The sequence below is a fragment of the Tasmannia lanceolata genome, unplaced genomic scaffold (assembly GCF_043159265.1).
Source record: "Tasmannia lanceolata isolate RefF3 unplaced genomic scaffold, GAP_Taslan_0.1 ptg000005l, whole genome shotgun sequence".
Lineage (NCBI taxonomy): Eukaryota > Viridiplantae > Streptophyta > Magnoliopsida > Canellales > Winteraceae > Tasmannia > Tasmannia lanceolata.
Genome location: NW_027518682.1, coordinates 307393 through 334894, shown reverse-complemented (window position 1 = coordinate 334894; position 27502 = coordinate 307393). Strand labels below are relative to the sequence as shown.

General features: G+C 38.6%; 1 protein-coding gene across 1 annotated transcript; it reads right to left on the bottom strand.

Annotated features, from left to right (window-relative positions):
* Positions 1-200: 200 nt before the first annotated feature.
* On the bottom strand, positions 201-27219 carry LOC143876970 (F-box family protein). Its single transcript, XM_077378654.1, has 9 exons — positions 27000-27219; positions 26575-26733; positions 26389-26462; positions 17256-17331; positions 16681-16791; positions 16395-16572; positions 16173-16291; positions 8956-9016; positions 201-509 (listed from the first exon to the last, which is right to left on the bottom strand). The coding sequence occupies exons 1-9, from the start codon at positions 27075-27077 to the stop codon at positions 439-441; spliced, it is 927 nt and encodes a 308-aa protein (XP_077234769.1). The 5' UTR covers positions 27078-27219; the 3' UTR covers positions 201-438.
* Positions 27220-27502: the final 283 nt, after the last annotated feature.

Below are 27502 nucleotides of genomic sequence, written 5' to 3'. Positions count from 1 at the left end.
TACAATACATGCTATTAATGCAAGGAGGCGGGCAGGTAGCTCTAAAGGTTGTGTGCTGAAAAACAAGGGTAGCAGTGAAACCAACACTCATCTTGGGCAACCAATCCTGCTGCAAATCTTGCAAGCAATCAGGCAAGCAAGCAAGTTCTAAAAATGTAATAATACCGAATACAAAACACCACAAACAGGGGCACCTTCCAGACCAGGCAGGAGTAATGGAATATCATAATAGCAATCTTATTATCTCATGATGGAGAAAATAGATACAGGCCAGGCACCTCCCCTTCTTCATCTTATATATAAGTTCATTCATAAAAATAAATAAGTCACCATTACATGATAGAATGGTGATGAAGTTGCTGCATTTCAGGTTCTACTATTGTTTCAACCTGTAAAAAGCATCCCCACAAGAACACGCAGCCCCCCCAAACTGATGAGTCAGCAAAACCTTAGCGCCGCTTCCAGCTCCTTCTCATCAGCACAATTATACCCCAGGAGGTATGCCCGTGCTGTCGTAAAACAAACCAAGTGAATGAGTAAAGCAAGGATCATCACATGGTGTGTATATATATAAGCCTCTCAATTTTCTTATTTTCTCAACTTGAGGATTTTACAGAAATTAAAAAAGAAAAATTAGGAACCCGTGGAAAGATAACAAAAGATAATTAAATATCTAGAAAATTAAGAATGAATAATAAGTCTCCAACACCAACTAGACCAATAAAGAGAATAAATTCCAGAATCTAGATTATAATTCACAAAAAGCCAACGAGTCACAATCTACCACCAAAAAAAAAAAAACATGAGAAATGGAGAACTAATTTCATCGAAGAAAAAATTGACAGAAAAGTAGAGAAGGGGACAGGTAATGATGAGTGACAAATTTCACAGTTGCAATTAGTTATATCTCTCCACAACCTTCACTCCAAAAGAAGCATGCAGAAGAGCGACAAATTTCAGTTATAGCAAATGGTTGTAGAATACTTGCATTAGTACATATGGCTATAGCCATCGAAACCCCTGATCCACACTAACTAAATCTCCCAAACTTGGTCAACTTTGGCAATGAGAACATGCTATGAGTTCCTTTCTTGTCCAGTGCACTTTCAATTGGAGGCAGTGGTCTCCTCGACCAGCATCAACACCTCTTGCATGATTCAATGTGACACCAAACAGGCAAAATAATTTTGTTAGAACATGGGGTTTCTTCTGTTGGGGACTTTGGAGGAGAGAGGAGTGGGTCCAAAATACGATCCTAGGGTTCTTCATTGTCCATATCCTAGAAAATGGATTAGGGATGGATAGGTGAGGTTTTTCTCTCCTTTCATCTGCTTTGGGGCAAAAGAGAGAATTAAAGGAATTACAAAGATTCGGAGAGGTATTTGGGATATGGGAGTGATGATGGGAGTTTTGTATGTGAATGGTGGAGAAGGGGTTTCAAAATTGTCATGGAGCAGAAGAAATAGATGAAAAAATCAGAGATTAAAAGATAGATTTGATGTTTTGAGGGAGGACAAAAAAATCCCATGGGCCTGCAATAGAGAATGGCATGTACTGAGGTAGACATGAGAACATAATGACTTGAATCCACCATTCAAAAAATAAAAAACATAATGACTTGGAATTCAACATGGATCGCAACATTAAAATCAATTATCAATTACCCAAAGGATTGCAATGATCGAAGTCATTTCTAGGGAAGGGAATGCTCGATGGGTAGGAGGGTTTAGGAATTAGATTTTTATAACTGAATTAGAAGGAATCCAATTCGAGAATTTAAAAAAAAAATAACCCTTCGAAAATTTTTAGATTTAGAAAAAGAGAAATGATTTCTGCGCTCCAGTGTTCTGATAAACATGAGCTCCACTTGTTTATCTTGTAGTATTTAAAGGGATGTCAGAGGATATTACGGTTCTCAAAAAGCTCTTAAAACCCTTTAAATACTACAAGTAAGCGCATGTTTATCAAAACATTGGAGCGCTGAAATCATTTCCCTAGAAAAATGGTTATTTTAAGAATATGGTCAAAAGGATTGACTATGATCTGACCGTTGGATCTCTTTGACATTTTAGAGCGGTAGGAGGTCAATTTTGGATGACTATCATAATTCGAGGTCAATCGGATCACCAAAAATCAAATCTGGGTGGTTTCTTAAAATATGCTGGATTTTCAATTTTAGGATCTGAAACCAATCATAGACCACAAGTGACCGTTGGATTGGGATAAATTTTAACTATGAAATCTAAGATAAAATTCTAAAATTTCACAGAGATTTGACCGTTAGATCAATGACTATGATCAATCGATTGAAATAGATTGCATGAAATCAGCAGTCCACGTGATCAAGAGTGCATGGATTTTAAATAAGGAATGAATAGATTGGAGGGCAGAAAAGATAATATGCTTGAATAGAAGAAAAATAGTGATTAAAGAAAAAAATATATAACGAGCTTAAAAAAGGATAGAAATTAGCACATCGCACCACTAACTTACCAAAGGTATACCAATGGCACCAAAGACATTGCACCAATGGCGATAACATGAGCATCACACCCATGTCTCAAAATAATGTAAGTCACATCCACCAAGAGCAAAAGCTTTTAATATTTTTTTCATTTTATAATCCTTATAAAATGTACAATGCTCTCTCTTTTAAGCGATTGGAGGTTCTAGCAGTTACATAACTACTAGGGACTCTCTTTTTGAAAGAGAGAATGGCACATAGCAATGAGTGTTTTTAGTAGGACATAGCTACTTGGGTACCACTTGGGACTCCCTCTCCAGAAGAGAGAATGACACGTGGCAAAAGGCGGTTTTTGTAGGATATACTTATTTGGGTGGGTAACTACATTGGACTCTCTTTAAAAGAGAGAATGACACAAGACAATAGATGGTTTTGGTAGGACATGACTACTTGGAACTCTCTCTTAAAAGATAGACTGACACCTGGCACTTACACATTACAACACATAATTACAAAGCCACATAGAAACAATAAAACTAAAATATCAATAAAAAATATCAACAATTCTTCTCATGGCTGCCTTCTTGCTGTGGATGGCTCCCATCCATGCAGCCTTTCGGAGAGTTGAGTAAACGGGGACATGATGAGAATTCATGGTCGTGAATGACAATAAAAGTGGTGGTTGTGAGGGTGAAGATGCAAAGAGGATTGATTCATCACCAATAATGGCAATAGAAGTAGTGGTCACAAGTGCAGAGATTTGATGAAGACAACATTTTAAATTCCCATTAAAACCGACATGAAACGACCGAAATGTCCAGTTTTCATCCGCACTAAAACACATCCCGAAACCGCAATGCATACTGAAACCAAGATCGTAGGTTTACAAGTGATATACTATATTAGTATGTGTTACATAAGGGAGATGATAAATTCGCACCCCCCATAGGATAATTCACACCCCTTATAACGTGAATTGTGGCAGACTTTAATAGTTTTTTACGTCAAATCACGTTAAAAGGGGTGTGAATTTATCATCACCCGTTACATAATTATATTTATATGAATTGAATGCGAAATATGGTGCATTATACATAAATCTTTATAAGAACTACATATAAATTGTGGAATGCATCGAATTATTATCGCGCTTGTCACTAGGTGTTTGATGTTAATAAACTATTATGGGTGACTTTTTGCATATAAAATGTGGAATGCATCGAATTATTATCCTGCTTTCCACTAGGTGTTCGATGTTATTAAACTATTATAGTTATAGGTGACTCTTTTGTCCATGTGGTGATTTTTAATGTGTCTTTGTGTTTATGCTAGCATTTCCTGAAGTTTTATCTTAAACGTCCATCATTTACATATGTTTCCATACCATTTAATTATCTAAAATCGGCATGTTTTTATTTCCATCACGAAATATGAGTAGTAGGATGAGGATTCATGGAATGGTGATAGAAGCGGGGTGTGGGAGTGGATAGAGGAAAAAAAGGACATGAAAAAGAAAGGCATGCTACCAACATGACCAACACTTATCATTTTTTAACAGAGAAAAATCTAAGGGCATTTTTGTCAAAAAAAATTGGCAAACATTGATATACCCATGAAGTGGGGTATATATCTACACTATTTATAACCACAAAACACAGGTTGTCATCTTTCTTTCTCTATCTATTGGACTCTCATACACCGCTGCGACTACTCTAGGCCACATTCGATTTTGGTTTCACCGCATTCCTATAAGGATTGCACGCCTTTGCGGGCTGAAGGCTTTGGCATTCTTTTTCGACTTCATCTCTCCTTTTCTTTTCGTCGATAGATCCATTTTCTTTTCCTTGAATGTTAAATTATATTCTGATTAGATATTCTCAAAGGCCTTCTTCCTTACTGTAGTTGAACGTTTTGATGTTAATTTCTTTTTTAGATTCATCATTCGAAACTTTGGAAATATTTCACATTGGAGAATAGCAGTCTAAGACACTGAACCCCTTCGTCATAGCAGAGCCCCTTCTTCAATGCCTCCCAATGCAGGACGGTTCAATGGAGGGAATGATCTGTAGCTTTGTAACAGAGGATTCCAATGGTATGGGTTTTAGGGTATAAGAAAGGACAATCAGATGGTTTCAGGGTTAGATCTAGGACTGGAGATGATGTGTTAAGACTTAAGACTAGACAGTTCACAGGTGTGGACTGTTCATAAACAGAAAATTCTCAGGCTACGGCTTCATGTCTGAAATAGTTTCAGTTATGGAATAAGATGGGTGAACAGTTGATTCTGGGTAGTAACAAGGCTTAAATAGCGGTAAAGAAGTATAGTTGGTTATGACAGGAACAATGAACTGCATAAAATAAAATTCTGTACCAGATTCAAGTCTGTAACAGATTTTCAAAAAACAAGTTCAAAGCATGTAAAAGAATTCTGGAACAAATATGTGTAAGGTATTTTCTTTTTTTACCGTCTTCTTCCTTCAAACAAGAAGTTCAAAGCCTGTAAAAGAATTCTGAAACAAAATACGAGTAAGATTTTTTTACTGCATTCTTCCTTCATTGTTTTCATGTGTAAGGTGTTATGGATGGGCACAGGCTGATCAAGTCTATAGGGTATAGGACAGATTCTGGATATGAAATATATTTTAAGTCTGAAGGGGAAGAGGACCGTAACATTGGATGTAAAGTTCTAGGGTAAAGCTTTAAGGGAAAATCTTCAACAGATCTAGGTTGATCTGGATCAGGCTATGGCTGGTAAGTGGAAAGTTTAGAAGATGGTGAGGTCCGTAACAAAAATTCTGTAACAGATCTGGAGTAAAATATTGTAATAGATCAGCACTAAATCTGTACCAGTTTTTTTTACTACAACTGGGATTTCAGGTGGATACACTGTTTGGTTGGGATTTGGATGAAGGGCTATTGGTGTTCATAGGCTGCAGACTTCAAGAACAAAATAAAATAAAAAGAATGCTGGAGGAGAGAAGAAGAAAGAATGAAAGAAAAGGAAAAGGTTCGGGATCTATGATTTGTGGACACCGACACGAGTGTCGCGTGTCGACACGAACACAGAGTGTCAGACACAGCAAACCCCAAAATTTAGAAACGGGGACAGCGAAACCAGAAATGGGGGCACATAAAACCAATAGGATACAATGAATATAATATTGGAATAAGAGTTTGTTTAGGGTTTTAGGTTTAGGAGGGGATATAACAACAAATATTAGTTAAAAAAGAGCTAAAAGAAGAGCTTATAATATAAGAAGAGTTAATGATATAAGAGGTGAACACAATATTCAATAATAAAACAAAATGTCACACTTGACACCGTAAAAAAATGTGTCAACACGCCTACATTAAGTCTAACACTTCTAGTAGTACATTTACAAGTGTCGAAAGGAATGACACGCATGGACATGGGTGTCGTGTCGGACATGACATGGCATGTGTGTCAGCAATAAATTCCAAGTGCCAGGTAAATCCTAGTTCGATAAAAGATGACTTGGAATCACACCGGGGGTCAACTAGGGCATCACACCAAAGGATATCAAGCATCACACCAAGATCTACAAATAGTTGTGTTGTAATCACACCAACAAGACATAGGACATCACACCCACAGGTTCCCCTAAGGCATCACATGTTGGACGGAAAGTGGCATCAAGGTTTTAAATGTCGGTTTCGGCCACCACCGAAACCAAAATATTTCGGTTTCGGTGGAAATTTCGGCGGAAATCATGTAAAAATTTCGGTTTTCTTAAAATTTCCACCGAAAAGTACAAAATTTCGGTGGGAACTTCGGTAATTTCAGTGGAAATCTATTACATTTCAGTAGAAATTTTGTAAATAAGGGTGAAAAAATCCGATTCAATGTAATTTTGGTTTCAGTCCAAACCGAAACCGAAATATTTCGGCCGAAATTTAAAACTATGAGTGGCATCACACCAGTAAGAGCATCCATTATCATTCATCTCCATTCCATGTTCAATATGGCCAAAACGCCTAGAATATATAGAGAGATAATACTATTAAAGTTAAAAATAGCTCTTTTTTGCTACGCAGCTTCTATTCTTAGACTTTCTAATTAAACTGCTAACTCTCATTAAAAAAAAAAAGAAAGATGATATCTAAAACTAAGACTCTATTATCCCACTCTAAAACAATATTGATTAAAAAAGTAAAAGACAAACTACTCAATTCAAAAAGTTCGACAAAACACTAAAAGCAACTATAACTAAAATGAAAAACCTTATGGATAGGGGTGTCAACGGATCCACTTCAGATTGAATCCGCCTATGCCTTGGTCATGATCCATTCAAATCCATTATCGGTCAGATCGGATTTGGAGTGTTGTTCGGATCCTACTTGCCGTGTCTCGGTCACGATCCATTTCAAATCGGACCATCCATTGGAAGTCCTAGTAGGTCCTAATTACATTGTACAATTAGAATTTCAAAAGGATGTTAGAATGTTCAGCCCACTAGTGTGTGTCCATGCAATTTATTCAGATAAATTTGTTCAGTCCGCTATTATAGTGGTTCTAGATCCAAAATTTCAAATGGTACACTCTTTTCTGTGTGTTAACAAACCATATCTTGACCTCAAAGTAGTTTAGCCGATTGGATGGGTCTAGGTTTGTTGCATCATTGCACTCATGCATAAGCCAGTCTATCGCATGGGTTGTGTTCACATATTTACATGGATTGTGATTACCTGGGTTGTTGCATGGGTTGTGTTCATGCATTTTAACTTTTATACCAAAAGAATTTACTAGGTATGCTAAAAATCAGCATATAGATTGCTTATAATGCTTAAGTCACTAACATGTTTTATGTGCTTAAGCTCACCCCTTTATCCCTGCCAATTTCCTTAACTAATTACCCTGATTTGAGCCTAATCTTAGAGAAAGCTATGTCATCAGTTGGTTGCACTATGCTAATTGGTATTAGAGCTACATATTTAGTTGTCATCATGTTCCATCCTACATCAAAATTTCATTTTACCAATTAGATTCCCTATAAATGTAAATCCTCTCTCTCTCTCTCTCTCTCTCTCTCTCTCTCACACACACACACACACACACACACACATGTGTGTGTATCTTATGAATGCAAAATTCTCTATACCTATTAAATACCATATAAATGTTTGTTTCTTCTTCTTTTTCTGAATGGCAAAGATTTCATTAAAGAAGACCGAGATGGTCAATTACATGAACATAAAAGGCACGGAGAAAAAATAGAAAAATACAATGGAACAAAACAAGAAAAAGTCGAGGAGGGAGGAAATCAGATTGCTCAATGCTCTCCAAGCACACCCCATCCCTAGCCAGCCTATCCGCTACCCCATTCGCCAATCTCCTAACATGTTTAAAGGAGATGGAAGATGTGCCCAAAATGTCCTTAATCTCTCAAAATACTCCGCAAATCTCCAAGGGAAGACATGAGATCCACACAACCACCGAATGCCATTTAGGGAATCACCTTCAGCCATTACTGTCCAAATCTTCATTCCCCAAAAACTTAATACCCTGATGCCCAGCACGAACCACCTCCTCATTAGCGTCCGCCACATCAATAGGTCCAGCAAAAGCCCACTTCACTGATCCGCCCTCATCTCTAGAGAGACCCCCCCCCCCCCCCTCCCCCCCCCACGACCCCCCACGACGCCCCAACCCGCCCACCCACCCCCCAACCCACACACACACACACCCAATGCCGGCCAACATGGTTTCTTTTATGCCTACCAATAACTACATTGCATAACAAGCAAGTATATTGAAGGAATCCATTATTTTGATGAATTATTCCTCATTTACGTGCATCACATGTTCCTTTTATTTGTATGCATGCATGTGTATATGTGTATGTATATAAACCACGTTTTGATAATGGGGCAAACTCACCTTGTCTTTTCTTTTTTAATTGACTGCTGAGGGCATTTTAGGAATTATAATAGCCTTTGATAGCTGGTTAAATTATAAAAGATAAGGTGAGTTTGGCATATTATCAAAACATGGTAGTGCAATATCACTAGGCCACTAGCCTGTATATACACATAATATATAGGCTACAGATATTGACACTACCATGTTTTGAATTGTCCTTTCTTTTTTAATTGGCTAGTGGGAGCTTTTTGGGAATTGTAATAGCCTTTCACAGCTGGTATCATGTCAGTGCTGAAATTTCCAAATTCCCCATATTAGGTTTTGGGGACTGATATCCACGCGACCATATTCTGATAATGGGACAAACTCACTTTGTCTTGCATGTTTAAACCAGCTGTCAAAGGCTATTACAATTCCCAAAAAGCTCTCAACAGCTATTACTTTTTTAACGCCCAAAAATCAATATACATGCCAAAATATGCAGTTATGTTCTTCACATCACCCATTTGAGAAGCAATACATATCAGATCAGATGATATTTAGATCCATGAATCAGCCACCTCATGCCCATGCCTACAATATGCAGATAAGAATAGCTACAAGCTCTTACCAAATCGGCCAGATCCCATGAAAGGCTCTGCTTCATCAACTACACCACTCTGTTGTTGCTCCTGACATTTTGAAAAATCAAAGAACCAGAAATGAATGTTAATGCACCTGCTTGTGATGGGGAACATCCGATATGAGTAATTGAGTATATCAGAGAGTATCAAAGACACAAGAAGAAGCGGCCTGTTTGTCAAAGCCATTGGATGGAGGATACATTCTAGTGTTTTGCATTTATTTTTAGATTTAAGATTTTATATTTTGGGCTACAAACTGTGGACACTGATTCATGTGTCAAGTGTGACACAGATATGAGGTGTCTGACAAGGCCCCTCAAAATATAGAAATGGAGACGTGAAGGGGTGCAACTTGGTTCGGGCTCAACCCGAACCCGATGGGTATAACTCGATTTCGCTCGGGTTGAGTTGGGTTAGGGCTGGAAAAATCCAACCTGATTTAGTTTTGGGTTGGGTTAGTGTTGAGTCCTTGGGTAACCCGACCCGACCTCGTCCCCCTATTTATCACAATTTTCAAAATCTTTGGTTATGTTTTTTTTGGTCCCGGGCCAACCTGAACCCAACCTGACCCAATTTGGAAAAAACGTGTTAGAAGGTTTAAGTTAGGGTTAAGAGATTTAGAGGCGGGTTGGGTTAGGGTTGACCCTCCTCAACCCGAGGCCCGGGTGGGATTGGGTTAGGGTTGAGGGAATGGCACCTCGGGTTGGGCTAGGGTTGACGCCAATCCTAGCCCAACCCGACCCGAGTTGCACCCCTACGGACACGCCCGCACGCATACTTGCATATAAAATTACATATTACTAATCATAATTTACAACAAAAATAAATATGATATTCATTTAAAAAACTAATAAATCTTAAGATTACGTAGCTATGTCTCAAAGAAACATGAGATAATCAAATAACAGTGCATTCATTAATCTAATCTAATTATCTTCAGTCTCCAATATGCATCGAGAAAGAGATACCAATATGATACAGTGAATATAATATTGGAAGAGTATTTGCTTATTGATGATATAGGGGGATCATTAAAAAATTAATTAAAGAAGAGTTAATAACATAATAAGAGCTAACGATGAAAGAAGAGATAAATACAGTATTCGATAATAAATAGTGGGTTTTCGCGAATTGGAAGAGTTTCACTTTCAAATGGAAGTGTTAAGAGTCATTGTAATAAGATGGTCATTTTAGTTGCTTATAATCACAAGCATAGTTTCTTTTTCCATGTGTTAGCCAGGATAGCTTCTGAAATAACTTAAACTTGAGTTTCCATTAACAAAAGTAATTAAGAACACGAACTGTGATTAGGGTAAATAAAGTGTAACTTATTAACTAATAAATATTAAAGGATATTTTAGTAAATTCATCAAAGGATGTGGATGTCATTATCACGGATAATTAAGGGTAAATCAGTAAAAATGATATAAAGGATAAAAATGTAATAAATGGACAAGCCCAAAGGGCAAATTTGGAATTTTTGGTGTAAAAATTGATGATTCAAAATATCTGTAGCATGGATGTGAGAGAGAGAGAGAGAGAGAGAGAGAGACAGCTGGGAAGTTTGTTGTCATGAACAAAAAGTTTTTTTGCAACTTTAAGTTGAAAGAAATCAAGGTGGATAAGAAAAAATGGAAGAAAACACCAAGGTAAGCAAGAATTTTGTGTTAAAAAAGGGATTTTTGTGCTTTAAACTGAGCTTTGATGTTTCTGAACTTTTGCAGCAAGATTTGGCCGGAAAGTTCAACATGAAAGTTGTAGAACTTTTTACGTAGATCCAAATTCATATAAAGTTCGCAAACTTTGGTTAAGAAATGAGTGAGGTATGTTAATTTTAAGATTATGCTAAAAAGAGGGTTTAAAATGTTGTTTTATCATGTTACCTCCAGTGAACTCTCGCCAGAGGACCTAAACATAAAAGTTTTTGGGAATAATAAATGAAACATTCAAAAGAAAAAAACATATTTTATGTTTACGACATCTTCAAATTCTATGTAGGAAGAGATATGCGAAGTTTAAGTTTCCAGCTGAACTTAAAACCCTCTTTCATTATTCTGAATAAAAATGTGATTTTTTCCGGCCATCTCTGGCGGGAATTCGCCAGAGTGACCAACATGAAAGTTGTAGGTCTTGATGAAAGGATTAACTTTCATATTGGGGATTTTTGAAAATCTTTGTGTATGAAAAGATACAGCATGTGAAAGTTTTCTGCAAACCTTAAAACCATCAGAATGTAAATTCATTTTTCTGGTCATCTCCGGCGAGAATTCACCTGAGTGACCAACATGAAAGTTGTAGATCTTAGTAAATGGACCAACTTTCTTGTTGGGAAGATTTTGAGATTCCTTTGTAGAAAAAGATATGGAAGATTGAATTTTCTGTCTATTGCAAATGGTTTGGAAATTAGGGGACAAGTTTTGTGATGATTATTTTGTGTATTTAGGTGATTCAGAATCAAGAAGGAAGAAAAATAAGGGGAAAACTAAAGTGTTCATAGGTAAGTAATTCAGCACAATTATTGCATTATCCTTGCATGTGCATGAAAAAATTGTTTTATGTAAAAATTTACATTGTTTTTCATGCTTTGATCAGTCAGTTGTTATGCTTTGAAATATGCTTTGAAACTCCTGAGTATGTAAAAATTGTATTTACGCAGTCAACATTTTGGTGTCACTCGTATCTGGCTCATGAATGGTTGGACAATATCAGTATGCCCGCCAATGGGATATAAATACGTTGGCCCTCTTGTCAATAGAGGTAAAATATTGACCTTGTCAACTTGTATCTGCTTTGTACTTGCCTGATCCATAGCGTTAGTTCAGTATTACTTCAATATTATTTCAATAGTGCCTTCTGTTTGTTTCATGAGCATCTGTGAGCTATAGCTATACATTATTACTTTGATAGTATGTTTCACATATCTGTTAGTCATGCCCAATGATAGATTTAAAATGCTTTATCAACTGCTAGTTGTAAATTTGTATTGGTCATGCTACATCTGTGATTTATTTACTTCCTCGTTCTGCGGAACCGATGTGTATTAAATCACATTTTTAAGACTCAGTGAGGGAACGATTCAGTACAGACCAGGTTACCCGAGAGCCTATTAGTTCGTTAGGTAGGATTAATAGTTTCTTTTCAATATTGTATATATGTATCTTGTCAGACTCTCAGATGTGTGTGTGTGTGTATGGTTCAGTTTGGTTATTTAGTTTTTCTCTGGATGTTGATTTATATTCATGTACCATTGATATCTGATCTGATGTGATTCAGTCTCCGATCGGCCTTGCACGCGTGTGAGGTTCGCCCTAGCGCATGTGTGGCGCCTGCCACGTGCCCTGAGGGTCTCAGGGCGTGACAACTTCATTTTCTTTTTAGGAGCCTCAATAGACTCACAAAACCCTGGCAAATTATCTAGCTTCATTCCCGAGCGAGCTTACAATGAATGAGAAGATGATCCACGAATTCCCCCACCTTTATACACAGAGGGCAATGATCTATGATCAACAAATTTTAAGTTCGCAAGAAATCCATCGTCTGGATCCGCTAGAGAAGAGCAGTCCAACCAAAAGCACAAACCCTAAGAAAGGGTTAGAAATACTTTTGGAGACAACAGGTTAAGACACAAGGTGAAGATTGAAAGATTTGATAGAGAATTTACCCGAGAAATTCCAAACCCGTACCCTAATATCTGATCCATCTCTCTTTATATAGCATCCATCTAAGATTTCCAAGAGCCTGGCCACCGACTGAGGTTCTCTGTCAAAGAAGTTTCTTCTAAAAGCAGGCAACCATACCACATTGTCCCCTCTTCTTTCAAAGAAGACCCTTCAAAGGAAGGGGGAAGCATCACTTGTCATGCCAAAACCTTACTCGATCACTAAAGTGGACTCTAAATCTAATACCTGGTTGAAACCAAGGTTTTAAATCTCGGTTTCGGTTTCGGTACAAAATTTCGGACGAAATCTTGTAAAAATTTCACTGAAATTTAGGTGAATTTTCGGAAATTTCCGAAACGTTTCACCGAAATTTTACCGAAACGAAACGTTTCAGCCGAAATTTCCGAAACGTTTCGGCGAAGTTTGGTACTTTTCCGACTCACTGTGAATTTCGTTTCGTTTTCCACCGAAACCGAAATATTTCGGCCGAAACGTTGGTTGAAAGATGTGTTTAAACTGTACGATATCTCTCCATACCGTGATTCCAAGCTAACTAAATCTATCCTCTATCCTCTGACTCCCAATGCTCACAAGCGGTTCCATATTTACTTCCAATTACTTTGGCCCACAACTGCGACTCCTCCCCAAACCTCAACAACCATTTCCCCCAAAGTGCCTGATTCACTTCCTTAATCTTTCTGATCCCTAATCCTCCCACCTTTATGGGTTTGCAAACGTCCTCCCAACTAACTAGAGAAATACCCCGCTTCTCCTCTCATCCCCCCAAAGAAATCTTCTTTGGATTACTTCCAGTCTCTTAATTACACTCATTGGGCATTTAAAAACATATAACTGATAATATTCAACTGAAAAAATTACCAGCACCGCCTATATAAGGATTATTCTTCCACCCCTCGAATCGAGGTTCCCCTTCCACGTGTTTAATCTTTTTTCCACTCTCTCCACTATCGGATCCCAGTTCAACTTGTTAGGCCTGCCCACTCCCAAGGGTAAGCCCAAGGTAAGATGAAAGACAATGGTCCACCTTGCAACCCATTATTCCTGCTAATCCTTTAATCACTTCCTCGTCCGTATGAATCCCTTAATCACTTCTTTCTCCCTCTTCGATAACTATCAGAAGATTCAGATTTGTACCAAATTTGGCCAAAATGTGTAGTTTGGTCTCCTGATCGCTTCTTCTACGCCGACGTGCAGTTCTTCACCCAATTGTGAGTTACAGCACCCGAAAAACCCTCTTCCAAGCAAGGTATTTTCCTGATTCAAATTCATTAATTTTGTTTGCATTTAAGGGATATCTTGGAACACATAGATGGCAGCATTTTATTTTTTTTAATGGTAGATGGCAGCATATGTAATTTGTTTTTTTTTAAATGACATGTAATTAGTTTGTGGTTGAAATTGTTCAAGGTTATTTTATTCTTTTTATTGGCATGATTTTGTTTCTTATGTGTGTGCAAACCCAATAAGCCAAGCTTCAACCTTCGGTTTCGAAGTTTATTATTCCAGCCCCTTTACATATGCCGATGCAAAAAAAGTTCAAGACATGAGCAAGTTATAAATTCTGTTTTGTTTCATCCGAAATGGACTAAACGTTTTGTTTCGGACCGCATATATTCCGTTTCTTTCCAGATTTCGTTCCATTCCGTCCATTTCGAACAAAATTCGGTATTTCAGACGAAACGGACAAAATGCCCTGTTTCGTCCAAAATACCCTCTTTTTTTTCCTCTTCTTCTTGCCTCATCTTAGTTCTCTTCTTTTTTCCTCTTTTTAGTATTTACATTTAAAGTCATTTAAGTAAATGTCCATTTACTTGAGATTTACATGCAAATAAGGGAATACCCCCCTTTTGGATCTATTAAAAATAGTTTCAAGACCCAAATCTAAAAGGATAAAAAGTCAACTTTCCCGTTCTAGGACAAAATTCGGAAAAATACGGCCAATCACTCGTGAAATGTACTCCCTCGTCCAGTGACATAGAGAGGCCTGTTGTGAGGACAAGAGCCTAATTGGAGATCCTCGTCAGTAAAAGTGATGGTGGCAATGCAGAAGGTACATATCTCGGGCTCATTGTCGGTGGGAATCCTTCCTTCGTCGGGTCAAAATCTTAACTTTCAAACGATGGGGTATTATTCCAATTTCAAAAATTCATAAATTCTATCAGGTCCAAACATTATTAAATCTCAAAAGTCTGGTACAAAAGTCTCATAATTTGGTCTCTAAAATGTTTTCATCTTGTCGGGCACTGGTCCACATAGGCATTTCAGCTGATAGTGATTTTCCTTTAAGAAAATGATGGATCTTTTGCATATTGGTTCATTTAATTGTTTCTTATATTTTTTAACAATTTTTTATTTTTTATATTTTTTTCATATTATTAACTATTAAAAAAAATTCAAACGTCATAGCAGAATGAAATGCTTCGAACAAAACAGATGAAACACCGAAACGTTTCAGGTCACCAAAACGAAACGGCAAAAGGAATGGAATTTATAACCAAGGCATGAGCGTACAAATCTAAAGAAATCTCCAACTTAGTGAATCAAGTGACAGTGTCCGTGCCACATTCGTGCTCATGTGGCCCCTCTTATGGGTTTGGCCATTGCATGTGGATTTTGCTATCAAGGAGGTTTGAACTCAGACCTGCTTCGATACCATGTTAAACTACCAGTTACTCCAAAAGCTTAAGCTGTTGGAGAAGGTGTTATTTAATCTTTTATGCTTTAACAGTTTTAAGCACGAATTCTTACCATGAGCATGCCCATTTCCAAAAAAAAAAAAAAAATCCATGGGCATCGTGTCTGAGTGCTTGAGGGTTCAAAGAACCGGATATTGTATTGTAATCTCTAGCTGCTTTGACTGACTGTTACCACGCAACACCCCTCCGGCACGTGGAACAACAACACCAAGAACCCCTCAATTTTAAAAGAAACTCTAATAATGAAAAAATTGCAATTTGATTCAAAGAATAAAGGAGTTTCTAATTATTTGAAAGGAGAGGTAAAATGTTTATCCCAATCACAGAAAAGTTGAACAACGGTTGACAGATCAAATATGAAAACACCCTTTGGCATTCCATCAACTTCTTATGCGATATATTCTGATATCACAGTACTCTAAGCCATCAATAAAGTATCAGCATAACTCCAGGTTTCAGCACAACAGGGAAAGAAAATGCCATCCCCATTTTCCAAATAGAAGATTGGGTATTTCCAGTTTTTTTTTTTTAGATTATCAACATTCTTTGATGTCCTTAATCAAGGCCGTTTCATGTCACTTAAAAAATGAACAATATTTTGACATTTCACAGATTATGACAAATATCGAAAGCTATTAAAAAGAAGAATATCTAAATTTTGCAATACAAATAAACAGTTGCAGCAGTGAAGGGGGAGTCCAAAAAAACTCTAGGCCTCAAGCCACATAGCAGCTAATAAGCAGGTCATCTCCATAAGTTAATCTGGGGAACAGGATACAGAGATTCATCCAATGCAAGAAGGGAGGTTGGAAAAGGGATTTTACTCACAGCATTTGTTTCTTCTTCAGAGGGTAAGACCCATCTATCAAAACAATGCCCAGAAATTGTACAAACCAAAAGGCCATTTGATGGATCCAAAACAGTTTCTCGGCATGTATCATCGCACACTGCAGATAGTGCATGTTGCAAACAGGAAAACAAAAACATTAAGCCGTACATTCAGTATGCAGAGACTTATGGGGAAAGATTATTCTGATAATCGTTTCCTACCATGAACACAGCCAGTCTTCTCACAAAGAAACACATCTCCAATCTGAGAGTATGAACATGTCGTTCCAGAGCAAACATGGTCCGCAATCACCACCTCATCACTCAACCCTCTGCTGCTTTTCCAAATAGAGACTTGATCAGCTACTGTTCTGTCAAGAATTATGCGATCATCGTTCACCTTCACATGTAAAAAAGATGAATAAGAATGATTCTTGCAAATACCATAAATCATATACATAAGAACCACTAGATTTCCACACAACACAACAGCCGCTTCCTTTTTTACTTGAGAAGGAAGAGGTGTTTGGCTTCTCTTGGCAGCTTGCATCTGGATGTAATACTCCTTGAACTCTGATGGAGTGTTCCTAACAAATTCGATCATGTCGTCTTGATCACGCTGCAAGAAAAGCAAGTCAAAACGAGGGACTGCATTAGTGTACTGAATGCAAAATGCAGTAAACCTCAAATGCGGAAGAGTAAAAATAAAAAGATGCCCGCCTGGAATGATCCAAATGGTTACGGTGTTTATACTTCCAACCGCCAGGCCTGGTCACTCTAACTAATAACCAGATCCTGGGATCAACGTGGTTAATTCTATACCCTTTTTTTCTGAAGAAATTGGTTTCTCATTTTCAGAAGAGTGAATTTAAAACTGGAAAAGTGAAGAATCAATATTCAGGGTCTTAAAGGAGCAGGAAAAATTATAAGTATAGCACATTGCCCTCCATTTCAAAGAAAAATGCATGTGTGCCAAGACAAATGGGAACATGTTCACTCATGGAACAGAGATCCAGTTTCAAATGTGACATCACACACAAGAAACTCCAGCAATTGAAATCTGCAGAAAGTTACAGAAAATACCTGAATATAAAGCTTTTTCCAAGCGCATGCACGTAACTTCCCAGTGGGAGACGACAGACCCCATCGCATACAATACCTGTAAAAGTCAGTTGGATACCAGAATTTAAAAATTAATTTATATAAATGTGCAGACTGCAGTGCAGACACATTTTATATACAAGCATGCACACATATGATCACAAATCTATCAGAAATCAAACAGGCACTAGTTAGGCCCTGGGTGCCAAATAGAGCCGTTTGTTAAATCTTCCCATGAATCCTATGATTTGCAACCCATCACCTAGTTCATAATCATTCTAATGTTAATTTTCACACGAATGAATACCAGACGACACCAATGGATTTGACCAACTGACTAGCTCCAGTCAAGAAATAAAAACCCCCAAAAAATAAGCCATATGTTGAAAAAAAATTGTTAAGAAAAAATGATGCAAAAATAAAAAAACACACCCATATTTTTTCGTATAATTGAATAATTTTATTCCCAAACTTAATTAAGTTTCGAAGGATAAGAATTCAGGGATCCCAAAACTACTTTTCAAGTATCCAACTCTGACAGAATGAAAAAACCTTCTTGTTTGAGAGAGAGAGAGAGAGAGAGAGAGAGAGTGTGCGTGGGGTGGGGTGGGGGGGGCGCGGAAAAAACCTTCTTGCGGCATATCGAAAGACAATAAAGGGTGCTTCTAAATAACAAGGGCTTACAAGCTTACAATCACCAGTCACAGTGGTGGCAGCATGCTGTGGGAGTAACTTCCATGTGATGGCGACAAGGGTCAACCCAATTGAAGGAGAAGAGAGAAAAAGCAAACCCATAAATTACTAAAATAAACATCTACTTGTAGTATCTACAGCAAAATCTATAAGGGTTTTTACAAAATTTTACACAAACAAATAGAATAAGATTTTTTTAACTAACATGTTCATTTTTACATAACTCAAACTAATGTTTTCTTAACGTTAAGAATGCTTTATTAAAAAAGGGGAAACAGCTATAAGCGACCAAGATGGTCAAAAAAGGTAAAAAGCTACACCAAAGCTAATAAGGGCTAAAGGTGGAACGTCAAAAGGAAAGTGGCAACAAATAAAAAGGACCCCTAACTTTTATTGTATGGGAAAGTAATCCTAAATTAGACATTTTTTTGCTTTTCAGCATAAATCACTCAAATCATATAGATGTGGCACACATGTATGTGAGCTGACTCTGATGTGGCAAAAATCTATCAACCCTTCAAGCTAGAAATTTGGAAAGGAAAGATGACATTCAAAGAAAGAGATTTACATGAATTTTGGAAGCTTTAGTTGAATTTTCGGATTATTTTTGTTGTGTTTCAGAAAGTCATTATTGTGGTAATAGGTGGGCCTATTTGAAGCTTTTGTAGTGTCTGAATAAGGAGGTTTTAGAACGATCCTATTTACTTTAATCTTTTGTACAGCAAAAATATATGTTTTGATAATTTAATGTGAACTACAATGCTGCTTGTGTGTCGATGGACATGTCAGGTCATGTTTACTTCTTTCTCATTTGTGTTTATTTATTACATGAAGGTCCTGTCTACGTCTCTGTCATTTTTGTTTATGCACTACATGAACTTGAAGCGCAGAAGAAATTGTGCATGCAGATCAATCCTCCTGGCATCATCATCACCTTCCACAGAAAGATTCTTTGCATTTTATCGATCTTACAGCAAGCATCGTTGGTATCTTGAATAGAGACGTCCCGCAAGCCGAGCCCTTTGTTATTACAAGAGTAGACCTAGCCAACGGGGTAGGAAACTTCCCAACCCAGGGAGAATTTTGGCGATTAAATACCAGTAATTGGCCCTTGATAGAACACAGTTCTATCAAACACAAACAGAAAATAAAGAAGATGAACAAGAATAGAGTAGGAGAAATGATGAAACCAATGAGTTATTTCAAGGAAACTCCGCCTCCAACGTGCTAGCAGTACTAAACGTGATTATTACTTGTCGAATAGACATACGGCATCTACATGTTATAGAAAATAGGCAGAGCAAAATAGGAAAGATAAATCGGCAAATTTGGAAAAAGAGAAAATGAAAACCTACTGCAATATAGAAATCTAGTTGTAAGGAAATCATCTAAACAAGGAAAACATATTTGTAACCTTCCCCCGCCCTTAATTTCAACCCCGTCCCCGAGGTTGATTAGTAGTAAACTTCGGAAATTTCTGTTGAAGGGAATGGTAAGGCTCCCACGTAGCATCTTCAACTGGTAATCTCTCCGGTGCACAAGAACCTTAGTCACTGCTCGATTATTATGCTTGACAATCCGTAGGGCCAAGACAACCTATGGCTTGGTTTTAACTTCACCTGTTGGAGGGAATGGTAAGGCTCCCACGTAGCATCTTCAACTGGTAAATTTCTCCAATGCACAAGAACCTCAGTCACTGCTCGATTATTATGCTTGACAATTCGTAGGGCCAAGACAACCTATGGCTTGGTTCTAACTTCACCTGTTGGACACGTGTCTAGTAGTTGACTTTGAGCAATGACATGCTCTCCCAATTTCTTTTTCAAGCACAATAGATGGAAAACAGGGTGTATTTTTTAACCCTCTAGGAGATCTAACTAGTAAGCAACATGTCCATAAGGGCCCATAGAAACGTGGAGAAAATTTCTTGGAAGCGCCAATATTGGCAAATAATTGTCGATAAGGCTTTAGACGTAGGAATACCCAATCACCAACTTGGACTTCTCGTTCAGTTAGATGTTTATCCTCTTGTTGCTTCATGCAGACTAGAGCAACAGGTAAATTGTCCTTAAGAAACCGCAGTACTCGGTCTCGATCATGTAAGTCACAGTGGACTTGGTGCACGCAAGAAGACCCGTGGATGTAAGAAGTGATGAGAGGTGGGGCACGCCAACAGACCCACTCCTTAGGTAGATCACTCGTGAAGCAACGCAAGTAAGTTTCTAAGCAGCGGCTGACTACCTCGATTTGGCCATCAGTTTTGGGATGGTATGACGTACACATGAGCAACTTAGTCTCCTGAGAGCAAAAAAAACTTCGTCCAAAACTTGCTAATGAACGCTGAGTCGCGGTCACTAACAATAGACTGACGCATCCCGTGCAACTTAAAGATTTTATTTTTTTATTTTTTTTTAAAGAGGCAAGTAATTTTATTAAGAGAAATATCGAAGACCGAGATGGTCAGTACAAAGATGGACAAAACAAAAAAATAGCAAATACAAAGCTAACACAAGTCAAGGGGAAGAGAATAATAAAGCGCCAAAGAATCCTATACTCCAACTTTAGCAAGACTATCTGCCACCCCATTGAAGGAGCGACGCACATGCTGGAAAACTACTGAAGAAGATTTGACACAATCAAACATTTCATCAAACAGACTGTCAAATCTCCATGGCGGCTTTTGAAGACCATTGATCCAAAGAATCACAGTCAATGAGTCCCCTTTCACCACCACGTTAGTAATGGCATCTCTTGCTATGAGCCCCAATCCTTGGTGCACTGAACGCGTCTCTGCAACTTAAAGATGTTATCAATGAATATTTGCACAATAGTAGCAGCAATATAGGGCAAGATTTTAAATTTCGGTTTCGGTGGAAATTTTGGCTGAAATCATGTAAAAATATGATAATAATTTCGGCTTTTTAAAATTTCCACCGAAATGTCTAAAATTTCGGTGGAAGTTTCGACGATTTCGGTGGAAATTTTGTAAATTTTGGTGGAAATCATAAAATTTCAGTGGAAAGTTATAAATTTTTGGTGGAAATTTTGTAAAAAAGGGTAAAAAACAAAATTTCACCGAGTTTTTGGCAAAATTTTAGAATTTCGGTGAAATTTTGCCGAAATCTTGTAAAAATCAATTTCGTATAAGTTCCTTTTCGACCTTGTATATGGGTAAGATACGGGCAAAAGTGAGCGTACTTTGTAAGATGATCGACGACAAGAAATATGGCACTATCCCTTGTGAAAGAGAAGCCATAATAAAGTTTGTGGAAATATCGGTCCAAACTTGTGTCGGAATTAGCAGGGCTGAAAAAAACCAACGCTTGCCATCATCTCACCTTTGTTTTGTGGACATACTTCACATTCTTCCACAATTTTTTGTGACTTCTCGTCGCATCCCCTTCCAATAGAAAGCTCAAGATATCCGCTTGTATGTGAGAAGAAATCCGGAGTGTCCAGCAAAGGGTGACGGGTGTAGTTCTTGAAGTATATCGAGCTTCTTAGAAGAGTAAGCAGATAACACCATTCGCCTTTTATATCTGAGATTGTTATCGTTCGCCTTTTATATCTGAGATTGGCCAAGTCCCGTGTGTAGCCTGGAATGGCTTGTCGTAATTTATGAATGACACTTTTGTTGAAGAGTATTTTGGTTATTACGTGTAGTATTGAGGGTATTGTTGTCTTTACTAGGGGTGAACATGGTTCGGTTCGGTTCTAGGGTATACCCAGAACCGAACCATATATAATCGGTTCCCAGAAGTTGGAACTAGAACCGAACCATTTATCTTTGGAACCGAACCGAACTTGATCGATTCGGTTCTGGGTTTACCCAACCTTTGACCAAATGGAGATATTTTGCCTAATCTTATATTTTTCCTAATCTTCTCAATAAAGAAAATTTTCGTGTGGTTTTCTGCTCCATGAACTACAAACAGTTATATTGGTTTTCTATCAAATATTCATCATTACGTCCACATCAAATTGGCATAAGAGCCTCTACAATCTATGATTTTAGCAGAATTTATCACGGTTGGCCGTGGGAGAAGATCGAATCCAGATGATGTTTTGGGACATTTGGAGGGTGCAAATAATCAAGGGTTCATGGCAAATTATCAAGGGTTCATGGGAAAGGGGGCGCATCACGCTCGGTTCTTGGTTCCAGGAACCCAAATCCAGAACCAAACCATATATAATCGATTCCCAAAAATCTGAATCGGAACCGAACCATTTAAAATTGGAACCGAACCGAACCAAAGTGACCGGTTCGGTTTGGTTCCTCGGATTGGACCCGAACCATGTCCGCCCCTAGTCTTTACACATGTAACCCTACTTTGGGCTTTATATATACATCATATTACATGGGAGCTCTCTAGTGGAGACTCTCCATCCCTCTTCTTCTTCCTCTCTAACGTTATCCCTATTTCTTACATGGTATCAGAGCTAAGATCCTAAGGGAAAGAGGAAGAAGAGTTTTCCCATCACCATCTCTCTCTCTCTCTCTCTCTCTCTCTCTCTCTCTCTCTCTCTCTCTCTCTCTCTCTCTCAAGGTATCAGAGCAAAGGTCCCGAGTTCAAACCTCCTTGATGTCAAAAATCCACATGCAATGGTCAACCCAAAAATGGGGCCACACGTGCCACGTGTAGACCAACCAAAGAAAGAGAGGCCACACATGAGGGGGAGTGCTAAAGTATAAAAGGGTTCTCCAACAGCTTAAGCTTTTGGAGTAATCAGGAGTTTTACAACTTTGAATGACAGGATCACAAGTTCAGTCCTTGCGAATGTCTTTGAGGTCATTGAAGATCAACATCGATGTGGCTACAAGTGATTCATTCAATGGTATATGCGATAGTGCGTTAGCCACCACATTTTCAACCCCATTTTATAGATGATTTCATAATCATGACCCATAAACTTCGAGACCCATTTGTGCTGCTCATTGGAAGAAATATGTTGCTCCATTATGTACCTTAGGCTTTTATAGTCAGTCAGTATTTTAAAAAGTTGCCCGATGAGATATGGCCTCCACTTTGTGACAGCATTGACGATAGCCATCATTTCCATGTCATACACTGACATCTCCTGATGTTTATGGGACAAGGCCTTGCTTGTAAATGCTAACGGATGACCCTCTTCCATCAGTACGCCACCAATGCCTATTCCTGATGCATCAGACTCTATCACAAATATTTCATTTAATTTTCCAAAGGAGACATCAGCATAAGCGCCGAATTTGAAGTTGTCTTTCCGCAGTAGAGCTGTTACACAGGTGCATTTATTTTGCCATAATCTCACACAAACTTTCCGTAAAAGCCTATCGGCCCAAGAAATCTTGGCAATGCCTTGATTGTTGCCGGTTTAGTCCACTCGACCATAGCTTTAATTTTTGAAGGATCTGCTGCTACCCCATCTATGGCAAAGGAATTCAGCCTTTGTTCTTCCAAAGCTACATTTAGATCTTTTAACAAACAAACAATGCTCACGTAGGAGAGTGAAAATTTCGTAAATGATGCATATGATCTTCCCAGTAAGAACTAAATATCATAATATCATCAAAGAAAACTAAAATAAACTTACAGAGGTATGGTCGGAAGAGGTCATTCATGAGGCTCTGAAAAGTGGATGGAGCCTTGGTTAGTCAAAAGGGCATCACTCAAAATTCATAGTGGCCATCATGAGTCTGAAACGCTGTCTTTGGAATGTCCTCATGAACACGAATTTGGTGGTACCTCGAGCGGAGATCCAACTTTAAAAAATATTCGGCACCTCTGAGCTCATCAAGAAGGTCACCCGCCACTTGAATTGGATACTTATCTTTGGCGGCGGTTCGGTTCAACGCCCGATAGTCTACTTACATCCTCCAAGACCTGTCTTTTTCTCTTTTTTTTGCACTAGTAAGAGAGGAGAGGAGTAAGGACTAACACTATACTGAATAAAGTCAGCTGCCAACATCTCATGAACAACCTTTTCAATCTCAGCTTTCTGTATATATGGGTAGTGGCACGGTCTCACATTTGCGGGATTGCTTCCTGAAAGAAGTAGTATGTGGTGATCATAAGAGCGTTTAGGAGGTAGCTCCTTCGGCTCTTTGAATATGATTGCAAACTCTAAGAGAAGAATTTCCATGTCAGCAACTTCTGTGGAAAATTTAGAAATTTCCAACCTTTGCAGCTGCACTAGGAAGACATCATGCTCCTTCCGCACTAGCTTTTCCATACAATGATTGATGATCATAGGCACACTTCCTCCACCTTTGCCCTTAATAGTCACTCTTTTCCCATTCAATGAAAATTGCATAAGGATTTTGGAAAAATTCCAAGTAATATCTCAGAGTATGCAATCATTGGGCTCCTAGGTCTAGATCACAAACATCTAGCAGCAATAGAAATAAATGTGAATAATTGTTGATCTTGTACAGGAATTTTCATATTAGAGCAATTTTCCCTCACTAGTTGAGGTTCGATGGTCCGCTAACTTGACCTCAAAATTACCAGTGTTCCATAGGGGAAGAGAGTCTTTTGGCAAGCCGAATGTCGAGAAAAAATTTTGTACTGCCCAAGTCAAATAAGATCGTCGCGAGCTGATGTTTGATGTATCCCTTAACCAACATAGTACGAGGAGTAGAATATCCTGCTAAAGCATGTACATAAATAGCAAATAATAATCACCTTCTTGATCGGCATCCTCGTGATCTGATTCACCCTTGTTTTCATCCTCTTCGTCAGGACCGTCAGCATGCTCGATCATCAGCAGCCGCTTATGTCTGCAATGATGACCCTTGTGCAACTTCTAATCACAATAGCAACATAGCCTTTTCATTGTTCGGTCCTCGAGTTCCTTCGTCAATCACTTCACAAGGAGGTTACGACCCGTGGATTTGAGCGGACCATCTCGAAGCACATCAGGGGGTCGAGTAGTAGAGCCTTTTATTCGAACGTCGAGTGTCTTAATTGAATCTGTCATCTTGCAATTGCGCATACGAGATAGTTGCCATCATCATGCGAGGATGATATATCTTGACTTCCCGTCTAATATATGGGCGAAGTCCTACTAAAAACGCCCCGACCAATTGTGGGTCTAACCAGTCTCGGGCTCGATTTGAGAGTTGTTCAAAGTCGCATTGATACTCCAAGACAGTTGTCGTTTACCGTATTTTTGCTAACTCGCCATGAACATCTTCGTACCCCGAACCAATAAACCATCTACAAACTACTTCCAAGTGGGAACTCCATGGCATGTTGCTTCAAACCAATCATACCATAGGGCAGTATTGCCCTCGAGATTGATAAAAGCGATTGCGACCCTAAGCCTCCGTCATTTGATGGAATAAAAAATATCGCTCCCCTCGGGACACCCAGCCAATCGGATCACTATCATCACATCGTGGTAACTCTATTTCAATGAGAGGAAAATTTTGATCTCGATCAATATAAGTTATACCTCCTCGATTATCTCGTTCATTGATATGACGATCATGGAAGTTTGTAACATCCCCGATCCCTATGCACAATGGTAGATTCAAACACAAGATCATGTCTTTCTGGGGTGGCCATCGCCTAGGGAGGATTGAGATTTTGAGAGAGAAATTCTCTAAACATCTTTAGCATATTCTCTTTGAGGGGGTTGGATTCTTGATTCAAGTCATGATTCGATCTTCACACCCCTCGCATCCAACCTCGCCTCCAGGGCTCGTTCTCCCGAGGACGACACATTCTTACTTCCTATAGTCATCGACTTCCTATAGTCATCGAATAAGCCTTTAGATCCTTGATACCACGCTCGTTCTTTTGAAGGTGCGTTAGAGGCATCCACCGGGAAGTGCTCTGATACCAACTTGATAGAACACAGTTATAGCAAGCAAAAACCTCTTTCTTGAAATGTGATCCATTATCTGAAATCAACTCGTGAGGTATTCCGTATCTGCAAATTATATTGGTACGGATGAACTTCGAGAAAGTGGAGAAAGTGGAGAAGATGAAGAAGAATAGAGTTGGAGAAAGTGGCGAAAACAATGAATTAATTCAAAGAAACTCGGCCTCCAACATTCTAACAGCACTAAACATGATTATTGCTTGGTCTTGCCGAATAGCCATACGGCATCGACATGTTATCGAAAATAGGGAGAGCAAAATAGGAAATATTTGCAATATGGAAATCTAGTTGGAAGGAAATAATGTAAATAAGGAAAACATATTTGAAACAGCACTTTAGTATATTTTCTTACTTAACCAATAGAACCATTTATGAATTTCAAAACACTAAGCAAGCAAAGCAAAACCGAAGAAATTATAGTGATTAGGCCTCCAGCATCTAGCCTTGGAAAAAGAAGCAAGAAGGAAGGAGCAGAATGCCTTAAACAACAAAAGAGAAGACCGAAAGGATATTTTGGATGTAGCTAAGCAATGAAGAATTAACATAGACTCACAGACGGCGCCAGAGGCATTCATCAGATGCTGCAAAATTGAGAAATCTACAAACCAACGAGCATGCAATAAGATCCTGCCAATTTCAAACAGATGATTCCGGTAATATCAGGCGTAATAATTCAACTGTGGGGATGACAGACTTCCAATCTGAATAGCGTGTTAATTAATGAAATGCAATGGTATACCTCGGACGAGAGAAATTTCAGGATGTGATGGAACAGCTCTGAAGGAACCTTGCTGAATATTCCGGTATGGATCTGCCCTGGTGTTTTACAGTGGCAAATGGATTGAGAGGTGCCTTCATCGAGGCACGACTTTTTCGAAGGCCTCGAAACAGTCTCTTCCTGCAACCATACAAACATACATGATGCATCCATAATATGATTTCTTCCTTCCATTGCTTTGATAATAAGCTATTCAATTCTCAAATAGTAGAAGGGAAGAAGACAAGGGACGACCTAGGGTTAAACTCATATTTTGTGTGAGGTCATAGGCGAAAGAGAGAAAAAAACCTAATAGCACCAATCAGATTAGTAGACATGAATATAGTGGGAGGAAAACTCTTACCCTAGGGCGAGAGAGAGAGAGAGAGAGAGACTGACTGACTGACCTTGTCGGAGACTTGGGAGAGGACCTCGGATTCGAGGAAATGAGCCAGGGTTTCATCTTCGTCATCGGAAGCTGTCATGGTGGTAAACCTAACCTATAAATGAAAGAAGATAGTAAGAAAGGGGAGTGGGTTCGAATCACCACAAGATTCCCCCTTCCCTTCAGGCAGCTCACTAGGCCCTGCAATAATACTGCAAACCCCGACAAAGAAGAATGCGTGGGAAGAAGGCATGAGATGTGTCGCTAGGGTCCCACGTGTATATACGAACACCGTATAAGATAGGCTGTCCCACTTTTCCATCATTCGATCGAGTTGCTCGCCTTCCATCTCCAATGTCCCGAAAATTACGTTGATTACGCAATCTAATTAATCTAAATCGATAATTATATTCACTTCAACAAACCCCAGGCACATTCGATTCCATGTTTAGGACCGCGCGATCCATGTGGCCACTAGAGATCCAAGGTATGGCCTAGTTTCTTGTCGTACATGACGAATCATAA